Raw genomic sequence first — 11383 nt, 5'->3', positions numbered from 1 at the left:
TTTGCATTTCCCAAATTTCATTTTTCTTCTTTAAAAAGTAAGAATCAAGCTTGTTGCACAGAAGGAAAGCAAAGCTGAGCTCCTCTTGGGGACGCCAGCTTAGCCCCCGAGGCGGGGGCCAGGGGGCACAGTCTTCGGGTGCTGGGAGAGAAATGGAGCCAGAAGTGCTCTCTTTTTCCACCAAAGTAAATCCTCAGAACTTCGGGAAGGTTTCCCAAAAACTGGGAGCGGCGTCACGTGTGCACCGAAATCAGCCCCCGTCTCTCCGGGGGTGGCTCCGTTTCGTGGCTCCGCTTCTCCTGTACCGCAGCGAGCGGGTCCGGCCGCAGCTCTCGCACGAAGCGCTGTACTTTACTCGAATTCAGCAGAAATGTGCTGACTGCTTCCTTTTGCCCCTCGGTACAGAAGGCGTAGCACAGCAAGCACACTTTAATGATGGGATTCATCACAGCTAACAAGTATTTTAAGCATTTTCTCTAACCGAGTTGCGCGGATTTGAGAGTGCAAACTCAGGAAAGTGCGTGGCTCTCGCTCAGCGCATCCCTCCCTGCAAACGCGCCGTGGCACTGACGCGGCACTCCCCCGGCTGCCTTTCTGGCCAAAAAAGAAGAAAAAAAACCCAAGCAATAACCTCCAGGAATGGTGCGGCGAGGTCCTGGCCCCTCATTTTATTCCTTCGCACCCGAGGTGCCGCCGGGGAGCGGCGTGGCACGGCACGGCGCGGCACATCGAGGCCCTGCAGGCGCTGCTCGCTGCACCGGGGAGCCCGCGGTCCCTGCCGGCGACAAACACCTGGAAATCATTAAAACCCAGCGGAGGCGCCTGAATGTATTAATTAAATAAAATGTGCAGCGCATTAATCTGCCCGGTGCCCCCAGATCCTGGGAGCGTGAAACCCGGCCCTTAGAGCAACGTCCCCAAAGGGGGGGGGAGAAAAAGACAGAAAGAAAGAAAGAGAAAAAAAACGTGTGAAAAGAGAATTAGTGAAATTAGGTTAGGCCAATAAAACGCGCGGGGGTTCGCTCCCCCTCCCCACCGCCTCGGGCGAGCAGGGCTATCTGGCCCGAGCTATTGTTTCCCCCCCTGGCAGGGGGGTTATTGTGTGATAAATAATTCCTGGAAAAAAAAAAAAGTGGGCACATTTGCATAATCACCGCTTTGATGTGGCCAGCGGCACGGAGCTGCGGCCCCCGAAGCTGCCCCGGGCCGCGAGCCCCCTCGCCGCCGCGCTCGGGCGTGTGGGCGCCTCGAGGCCCTGGCGCCCCGCCGGGACACGCGCTGCCCGGGCTGCGGCCCCGCGCCGCGGTTGCGCCAGGAGGTCAGGCCACGCGCGTGCGTGTGTGCGTGTATATATATATATATATATATGTGTACATATACACACACACACAGAGGTGTCCGTGCGGTATCCTCCAGGCACTCTGATGGTACCCGCTGACTGGCTCTGCCCGTCTGTAACTTTGCAATACAAATCCAGGGGAAGAGCTGACACGACGACGCTTCCCATGAGCATGGTTAAGTCGACGGGCCCACGTGTTTCTGGGGCCAGGCGTGTTGCTGGCAGCCTGCGGTCCAGCCAGGGCCTGCCCGCTGCCTTCCCTGCTCCCCCGGAGCTGTGCTTTCCGCTACAGACAAGGGCAGCTTTGCCTTTGGCTGCTGGGGGGAGGCCGGGGGGGGTGGGGGGCGGGGGCTCCTTGCCCGGACCCGGGGTGGTTGCTGCCCCCGGCTCTCTGCCTCTTCGGGAACCGCCGGCTCGCGGGGGTGTCGGCAGGCCGTCTGCTCCCGGCTGAAGTAATCAGATAAACTCAGCGTGAAGGCCTAAACCGGAGCCAGCAGCAAGGCTGGCGGGTAAGCGCAGCTAAGCCCGTGCTTTGCAGGCCGGCGTAGCGGGCTTGTCTGGGGCAGCCTGGCTCCGCGGCAAGCAGCTGCCCTCAGCAGCACACGCAGGCTGCTCAACGGTAGAAACCAACTGCTTTACCTCGTCTCGTTCTATACACAGGGGAAGCAACTTTGCGCAGAAACAGGAGCGTTAGCTGCCAGACCAGCAGCACCGGGCGCCAAGGCGCTGGGCTCGGCCCTGCGGCCAGGTATTCGTGGTTGAGCGCGTGGCTGAGCAGAGGAGCAACGTTGGTTTATACGGTTGGAAAGCAGCGGTCTGCACGCGCAGCGCCGTGCTGGCAGGGAGGCGGGCACCGGCCTGCAGAGGTGCAGGCACCCGCGAGCCGCAGTGCCTCGCCGGGGAGACGGATTGTGCCGGCAGCTCCCGCAGGGCTGGGCCTTCGCGAAGGGCCCTCCCGCGCGGGCAGCGGGTGCGTGGGGCCGCCGCGCCGGGGGCTGCCGTGCCGGCGGGGAGCAGCCGTCGCGCCGCGGCCGCTCGGGCGGGCGCCTTCCCCCTCCTCCCCTCCCCCCGGCTTTTATTAAGAAGAAGAGCGGCCGGACCAGAGCTGATGGCATATTTACCTTCGTGAGTTTTAAAAAAAGTTAATTACTGCTCGGAGCAAGTTGGTATGGCAGTCCTGAGCTCTCTTTTATTAGGAGTCGCCTTCATTAATTTCCCTCGCTGGATTTGCTGCTAATAGCTGCCTGGCCGGGGGCAGCACAAAGCAGCATCTGTGCCATTGAGCGGGGAAGCGGGAGTCAGGCAACGGGGCGGGGGGGCGACGCCGTTTGCAAATCAACCTCCATTAACGTGACGGCCCGCGCCGAGGGCACGGCACCCCACGTCCCGCGCGGCCGCCGGGGCCGGGCAGCGCTGCTGCCGAGCCGCCGGCTCCCGAGCGCCTGCTTTCGGGGGTGCCCCCGTGGCGGGACGGCGCCCTGGCGGGTGGGAGCGGGCCGGGGCCACGCGCAGCGGCCGGCCTCGGGTGCCCCGCGGGTGCCTCGGCGCTGCTTCGCGAGCGCGGCCCTGCTGCAGCCCTGGGGGCAGATGCTCTGGCTAGAGGGGGAATACTGCCTCAGCCTTCGCGTCCCCACGGTGAATATGTCACTGTACGGGCACAAGTTTCTCTCGTTTTGCAGAGCCCGTGGGGCCGCTGTGTCTTGATGGTCGTCCTGAGCTCTTACGTGGAGCTTTGGCGTGTGCTGTAGCCAACCAGCCCCCTCAAAACCTCTGTTTGCAGCAAGTAACTTAGCATAAAAGGCGGCCTTTCTCCAACGCAGGCCTCCCCCAAGCCTCGGCTGGCCAGCGGCCTTTCCTCTGCGGCCACGTCACGAGAGCAGAGGGGAGAGTTGTTTCTTTTTGGTCAGCAGCGCTGAGCTGGGGCTTCCAGCTCCCAAATTAAACGCTCCGCTGTTGTCCAAGCCAGGTGATCTCCCCACGGGCAGAAATCCCGGCGCGAGGAAGCCCGCGTGGGGCGGCGCGGGGGCCCGGGGCCTTGCCAGCTCCCCCGGAGCGGGGGCAGCAGCAGCAGCACGGCCGGCGAGGCGGCTGCGGCCCCTTAGGCAAGGGCGGGGAGCCGTGCGGCTAATGTCCTCGGCGCCAGCATGAGCGTGGTGCACGTGCGCGGGCCAAAAACTCCGGGCACTGCCAGGCAAAAAAGTGGCAGCTTGCGAAGGCATGGCTGCGGACGCTAGCTCCAGCTCACGCCGGGAACCCCGGCTGTCTCGGGAGGGAAGGGAGCGGCTGCGCTGATGCTTGTGTAGCAGCAATTCAGGCGACAAAGTTACGGACCAATTCATGCAGGACTTCAAACCGGTGTTAAAGGATGGGATGCAGGCAGCGGGCTGGGTGAGAGCCAGCATTCGTGAAGTATCGACCCTTCTGCATCTGAGTCCGAGTCTGTAAAGATTAATACTAGTAGAAGCTACAAGGTTAAATGTTATGATGTCGACTTTAACTGGGGCCTGGACAAGCTCATACTTGATATGAACATTTTCAAATTGCTTATTCAAAAAAGTATGAAAGCTAAAAACTTAGCTGTGACGGTACAACTCATTATCTAAAGCAACAAAGGAAATCAGTTGCCAAATGCTAATACTGCAATATTAGGAAGAATTCAAAAATATTAAAATTTCCCCTATGTAGATTTATTCAAAAGCATAGCTAAATATAGATTTTTTTTTCTTTTTTTTTTCTTTAATTATGAGAAACATAAATGGCAAAACGCAAAGCTTCCATTTTAGGGGGTACCTGAAAGGCAATGCGGGATGAAGCAGCCCCTGCAGCGCTGGCGGTGCCCGCAGGGTACTAGGGCACTTTGTTCCCTAGACATTGTTAGGGAGGTTTCGTTTTGCCTTTAGTTGGCTCTGTAGAGCTCTGCGGAGCGGCTTTAACGCGGCACCTCTGTTGCCTATTGATTCCTGAAATCTTGCTCACTACCTTTGTTTCCTCTTCAGAGTCTCTAGCTGTATTTCCAGGCGCGCTAGCCGACGTACGCCCAATTTCTGTCACTTGGTTAAGTCCGGCGCTTCCCCGCAGCAGACAAGGCAGGCCTTTATTGGCTGCAGAACAAGATAACGGGCTTAATCTTCCCAGTAACACGTGAGTTTTCATGTATCACTTTAATCTGCGAAACAGTGGGGCCGAGTGTACCGTCACATGCCGATTTTACTTTTCTATGAGCAAGTGACTCCGCAGCTCAATGATGGATTGTTTGCTCCCTTTTAACAACAGTCAAGATGGTGAATGCCCCGGGGTGATAGGCAGCGTGCAATGGGAACGGCAGCAAAGCTGAGGGCCCAGTTCAAGTTCACCTGACAAAGCTGGAGCAGCCTGCGAGCAGCATTCTGGAAAGGATTATTCACACTAGCATTATATTTTTGAATGCATTTTTCTTCCTGCGCAGCTGCCCAGCACTGAAGGTTTATGCACCATAATAAAGAGATTTAATTTTTTTTCTCTCTTGCTGCTCACTCTTTACACCTAGTGCTAATTGTTTGGTGTCTTGATAGGGCATCTCTCCAAACAACTCAGCACAAACATCAGCTAGAAAACAATAGCACAGCTAAAAAGTGGTAACAAAAGCCTAAAAATCTCTGCTGGTTGCAGACACAAAAGCTGATGGTTTGGTTAAGGCTAGCGCTGTGTTGGGGACCCATCTTTTTGTGGCAGTTCAGTTCAGTGCGGTGTTCCCTTTCTCGCCACGAAAATCTCCCGAGAGGGCCGATCGCAGGCTTTGTGGCGTGGGGCAACGGAAGGTCGGGGCACGTTTCGGCTCTCGAGGAAAAGGGGGAATTCTAAAGGAAGGGAGCTTTCAGCTTCAGCTTTAGCAGGAAAGCTACACACCCTTTTGCAGAGGAAGAACGTCATAGCACATGTGCAAACACAAATTCTGGATGTGTTGGCAAGGTCTTTGAAGACTAAAATGTCTTTTTTTTTTCTTTTTTTTTTGTCTTGAGAGACAGATTCCTGTGCAGCAGCAAATGTTAGCTCCACTCCTGAAAGTTATTCCAGTCGCAGGTGGCACTCATAGGGAGTACGTAAAACCATTTCTTGAAATTTCGCAGAAGCAGCTTTTCCACGTCCTGGTTAGGAGACTAGCACCAAGAAAGATGGGCTGAAAGACTGTAAGATCACTTGCCATCTGCAATATGAACTTAGATGCAACCTGTACATGCAAAGATAGGCCCTCTGGTTTTAATCAGAATTTTTACATACCTCCTCCTTTCTCTCCAAGTAAGGAAGGCTTTTGAAAACTATGTTGCACCTTATTCTGTATAAAGAAAGGAAAAGCCCTGGCAGTCCCCCTCTTTGCCCTTCTTTCTTTGAAATCACTAGCACAGGTGAATCCCCTTCCTTTCCTTCTTGTCTGCTTCAAATGCTGGTCCTTCCTGTCGCCAGTGGTCTTTGAGGGGGGATGGGGGGGGAGAGAGAGAGAGAGAGAGTGTGTGTGTGTGTGTGTGTGCACGTGTGCACGCGCACGTGTGTTTTGGGTGTCGTACCTGTAATGTGTTCATGACAAAAGCTGAAGCAAATGCCTTCCCGTCAGCGCATGATGTTAATCACCCACTGGAAGTGAAGGGGGAAGCCCATCAGTCCTGAGCAGTTAGCTCATTAAATTTCTGCCCACAGTAGACTTAAACTGGACAGTTGAATTTTACAGGACTAAAATGCATTAGCCAGCATGTTTGGTTTGAAAAATGGTTCTTTCATCATAGGCTGAGTTCGGGTAATATTTCCGATAACTTTTAGTTTCCCCATCTCTCAACCAGCAGCTGCAGCCGGCTCAGCTCTGCCTTGACGGGGCGCAGCATTTGTGGGAGGAACTCCCATCCCCGCTATTTCTTCTGGATGCTTTCTCAGCTGAAGAAAGGGTCACAAGGAACGAGAAGGCACCGTAACAGTACGTGTATAGCATTATCTGACCACGCGCTCTGCTTTGACTCTTTTCAGCTAAGCAACTTGTGCAGGAAAAAGTTAAGATTTCAGCTGTTTAGCTAGAATTTGTAGAAATGGATGGGAACCGCTTTCCTGTACCTGCTTCTGAAATTCACTGTGATGGTGTAACTCCACTATTTGGGCCTCTCAGAGACAGATAGCTGGTTACTGCTATTGAAATTTGCCGTATCTGGTAGGCCTCTTCTTAGGATGCAGTACCGCCCATGTGGTTCGAGCCCTGTCTTCAGCATCGCGCTCATCAGTAGGACCGTGCTCAGGAAAAACGTGGGGGCGGCAAGGGCCATCCCATGCAGGCAGCGCTGACGTTCGATGGCATTTGAATGCGCCCTCAGTGGCTCTATGGGAAGCGACCGGCATAGCTCTGCAGCTCACACTCTCCAGTTCTCCAGGTGGTGGCTCACAAGAGTCCAAGGAGGTCACATGAATGAATTACAAGCTTCGGTTTAAAAAAAAAAACACAACAGAAAAACCACAAAAGATTGTTTCATAAAAAGTAAAAAGCTGCAGCTGCCTCTAACCCGGGCAAGCGCTATTGAAGCATGTGGCCAGCATGCATACCACAGGCCGTTCAAAGAGTGCTGGTGTTAAAAATCAGGGGCTCTCTGAGTACACTTTATAACCATGAACAATAACCAAAATACAGCTCAAATGTTTGAGTTAAAGGACATATTCTAAGCTGCAGCTGTTTGTACGTGTGATAGTAAAGTATGTTCCCAGCACAGGCAGAAGCGACAAGAAGAAAACCCTCATTGTGTGGGTAAAATTAAGTCTTTAGCCATATGAGTGGGGTGGGGTGAGAGGATAAGGGCTCTTGGTGCAGGTTGTTCACAGGCACAGTGTGTAAACACATCATCTAAATGTTATAGGGCATTTTTTTTGTGTTTAATTCACAAGCAACCCCTTAAAACTCTAGTACCTGTTCTGAATAGTTCTTAGTCTAAGCTGCACTTATGAATGCTTAGCTCATACATCAAATACCCTGTGCACTAGCGTTGGCTGTATTAACTGTAATCTGGCAAGCCAGTTGTACCAAACTAGGTCTGTAAGCAATAAACTACGGCAGATCTGCTGGTGACGATAACTGGATTTTGAGCTGGAGGCTCTTAAGGTTACTGGGAGTCTTTCTGCAGCACGTAAAGCGCAGTGCTGGCTGAGGAAGCATACAGACTATTACATGCATGCAGGATAGTTAGACTGGTGCCTCTAAATTCCCATTAGCGCATTAGCTTGCAAACTGCTATATGGCATCTCGGAAATGAAGCTTCTTTCAGCAGAGGCTCTGTTCTAGGGCTAAGGCCCCACCAAATACGTGTATAGGGCTCGCTGTGGTTCCTGTGCTCCTTCAGGCTGCTTCGGCCACCACATGTGGGCCTTCTCAGCCCTGCATGAAGGGAATTGTCAGGTACTGAGGTTGACAAAAGTGACAGCGTGGCTCCTGTCAGTGACAAGACTGACGAGGACAGCAACCAGTGCTGAGGCACAGCTCAGTGTGTCTTCCTTGCTATCGGCAGCAAATTGCAAGTCTCTGTCTGTCTGCCCTTTCCCAGCCTTGTCAGTGATGTGGCTGAGCAGAGTCTCCTTGTGTTCATGAACGCCTTGCACCTGCTAGCTCTGTGAAGCTGTATTATGAAAGCTTGAACTAAATCCCTCTGGCTTAGACCAGAGGCAGATACTTTGCCCATTCGGTTGGAATTAAAGGGGCACTGAGGCTCTAACTCTGTAACAGCACTTGTGTTCACTAGATGCTGGCCTCTTCCACGAACCGCTCCGTTGCACAAGTGGCTACATGCATTTGCAATCAGATTATTTGTGGGAATCAGAGTTGTAGAACTAGTCACCCAATCTATGGTGCTCCTAGTTTCATTAAGGGCAGAAGAGATGTGCTGTCCCTAAATAAGAACTAGTCTACTCACAGGAAAGTCTTCTGAGGGTTTATTAAACCCAGCGGTCCTTGATCATCCTTGTAAAACATCTCTTGCTTCAAGGAGAGTATTTTTTCCTCTAAGGGCAGCAGTTTTCTTGGCTGTTACAGTTAATACCATAGTTCCTTCTGTTTAGACATTGTGTGTTCACATATGTACCTATAAACACACACACCTCTGAAAGAAACATTTTATTATTTTTTTAGTAAACCAGTATACTATCTTTTGTTCCCTGAAGCACTTACTCAGCACTTGCTGAGAATTTTACAAGTACAGTTAAACCAAAATGGTTGAAATGCAACTCTCTGCTTCTGTCTCATTCTATTTCATATTCCATTTCCAAAGAGCAGCTGATGCCTACTGCCCTTATTGAATCTGCAGATGGATCAGCAGCATATACAGTCCTGCAGTGCACCCCTTGCTAAGCTCTGAATTTTGGAGGCTGCAGTCTTACTCCTCTTAGGCTCTTCTGTTAATTCTTATATATGGCTATAACAACACACATTTGAGATGGCACACAAGACGGTAACATGGTATTATGAGCCTGGATGCAAAGACCAGACCTTTTCCAAACTTGTTCAGGCAATGACTGTCTGGACTCACATGGGTATTGCCTCAGTGGCTCTGTTGTGTGCAGTATAAAATATTGTCCGTCTTATGGGTCATTTTCTGTTAGACTGTCTTGCACGAGTCTACACTGGTGGGTCTATTGAGGGCCTTGTTAAAGAAAGGCGACGACAGATTTCATTGCACTCCACATGTTGATTATTGAAGAAGTAATAAATTCCTCTCTGCCCGAAGTTGGAGTGTGAAACATCTTTGCAATTGAGAGAATGAATCTGGGGGTCTGTGAGGTAAATGAGGCCTTTCCCATTACCTGTCACCCAACCTGTAGAAGAAAGGAAACATCCTGGTATCAAACAGCAGTCTTTGTGTTATTGTACTCGGTTCTCTCCATTTGGCACACACCCCCTGCTCTGCTAATGCCAGTGCAGTGACTCCCAGTTTACACCTATGTCTGCAAGAGCAGAATAAAACCCTAAAAAGTACATAATGAATATTTAAGTAAGGTGTGTATGAGTATCACAATGAAACCATGTGATAAAGGCTGAGTTTGAATGGTTGTATCCTTGGCTGTTAACCAAAGAGAGCTCAGTTCTCCACTAGCTGAATACGGGACTTTGCTCAAGCCTGCCAATTCTAGGAAAGCGTGAGGGTGACAAAAACTGCTGTCTCTTTTAATGGGTCTCCTTTAGATGGTTACACAGGAAGCATCTTTGTAGAGTGGCTTGTTCTAAATGGGTGCAGATTACTCCATGGCATGAAGCTGTGACATAGTAGGGAGAACATGGTTTATGTGCTATTCCTGTAATACAGTGGAGAGCAAGAGCACTGCACAAGCCAAGAGCATATCTGCACGCACCTCCTTCACTTTGTGTCACTTAGAGAGGATATGCCCTTTGTATAGCATATTCTGGAATGGGAGAGGCTATGCAATATATGAAACTCTCTGTAATACAAACCTTGCAGATCAACAACAACATCTGTCCCATTGGAGAACTCATAGCAGAAATGGCCATAGGCCAGCCCATACTGTGTGGCTTTGTACTCGTTCTTTACTACCTTTGTGTTATTAGACAGCTTCACAAACTCTCCAAGGATGTAAGGCTCCACGCTCACACAGCCTTTTATAGTTCTGTCTTCTAGTATCTGAAAGGAGAGTTTTAATGTTAGTCATCCAAGCAGAGATGGGAAAACAAGGATGCTAAATCTTGACTAACTGAATTTTTGCTTTTTCCTCCTAGAACTTTCTTTCCATCAAAAATGGATGGAAAAAATGTACATATTCCACTGCTGACTCAAGAACACATGTTTAGAAGAGGAGCTCACATTTAACTAGAGCAATAGCAGTATGAGATACAGTGTGAAATCAGCGTGGCAGGCCAGACTCTGTTAGCAACAAATTCTACAAATGTCCAGTTTGTTCAGAAAATGGGAAACATGTTTCAAGGGACTATGTCTAGAGACCAAGCTAGAAAGCTGAAAAGATTACCCTTGGGCAAACTTGGACCTGTTCCATCTTAGCTGTGCAAATAATCAGTGGTTTTTTTAATTAGTTTCTATGTGGAAAGACTTGAGAACTGATGCCAGGCTCTCATTAGGCCTTATTAGCCAGTGGCATAAGTCAGATCTAGTGCCAGACTGCCCAGCAGATATAGTAATATGCACATCATGCTACAGTGTACATACTAATATTGAAAGAAAGAATTCTGCTCTCTACCATGTAGGGGGAGAGAAACTACTTGGCTCTCTGTATTTGAAAAACAAAACAACAAAAAAGTGTAGAATATAACCCTAAGAAGTACATAATGAATATTTAAGTAAGGTGCGTATGAGTATCAGATCCAACTTTTCCATGCTGGGAAGTGCACCCTGTCTACCCATGTCTGTTTTATCTGGAGAAGACACAGCTCTGCATGTAGATGTCTTATATCTTGAAATGAGCTAATGCATTTACCCAGTAAGACCACATGATTTATAATGTGCCAGCTAGAGGTGGCCTCAGTATTTGTATTTTAAACCAAAATCGATTTACAGCCCTCTTTACATCAATTCCTTTGTATCGTTCAGAAGAGAGTTCTTACCAGAAGTACTGCAGAAGGGATGTAAAAGATTTGCGTGGGGACCTTTTGCTCATACAGCCTTTTGTTGAATTCCGTCACGTAGTACTGGGCAGTCATTTGTCGTTCCACGTCACTGAAATGATGAAGCAGCCCTTTTTCTTCCTTATATTCTTTCCCAACGTACCTAAACAAACAGACAAATGTTTGGCGTAGCCAGATTTGCATCAGACTGCAATTGCAAAGCCCTGCTTGTGATGCAGAAACATCACTACAAGGCAGAGCTTGGCTGTTCATACGCAAAGCCAGCTGTTGGCAGTGCCATTTAAAGTGTCAGTGATTAAATTTGTGTTTTTTTCTTTTATACCTCTTACAGGCATAAAATGCTGTAAAGGTTAACCGAATGCTAGGATGGGGTTTCATAACACTGGGAATGTTTAAAGAAGACAACTCTTCCTGACTCTGAAGGGAGACCTGATTCAGAAGTACTTAAAATACCGTTC

At 50.1% G+C, this 11383-nt stretch overlaps 1 protein-coding gene across 16 annotated transcripts in view; it reads right to left on the bottom strand.

The window, feature by feature from the left end:
* Nucleotides 1-8437: 8437 nt before the first annotated feature.
* ALPK1 (alpha kinase 1) overlaps nt 8438-11383 on the bottom strand; it is a 50182-nt gene continuing 47236 nt past the window's right edge. For 15 of the 16 annotated variants that reach the window (XM_064510597.1, XM_064510610.1, XM_064510599.1 and 12 more), the window contains 3 exons: nt 10905-11067; nt 9783-9969; nt 8438-9148 (listed from right to left, as the gene is read on the bottom strand). In XM_064510597.1, the coding sequence (XP_064366667.1) occupies nt 8952-9148; nt 9783-9969; nt 10905-11067 (547 nt within the window). In that variant the 3' untranslated portion in view covers nt 8438-8951. The remainder of the gene's footprint in view (nt 9149-9782; nt 9970-10904; nt 11068-11383) is intronic. The other variant, XM_064510611.1, reaches the window with a different exon arrangement.

The sequence above is a fragment of the Dromaius novaehollandiae genome, chromosome 4, assembly GCF_036370855.1.
Source record: "Dromaius novaehollandiae isolate bDroNov1 chromosome 4, bDroNov1.hap1, whole genome shotgun sequence".
Lineage (NCBI taxonomy): Eukaryota > Metazoa > Chordata > Aves > Casuariiformes > Dromaiidae > Dromaius > Dromaius novaehollandiae.
The sequence above is the reverse complement of the archived record's forward strand: the minus strand, read 5'-3'. Positions and strand labels throughout refer to the sequence as shown.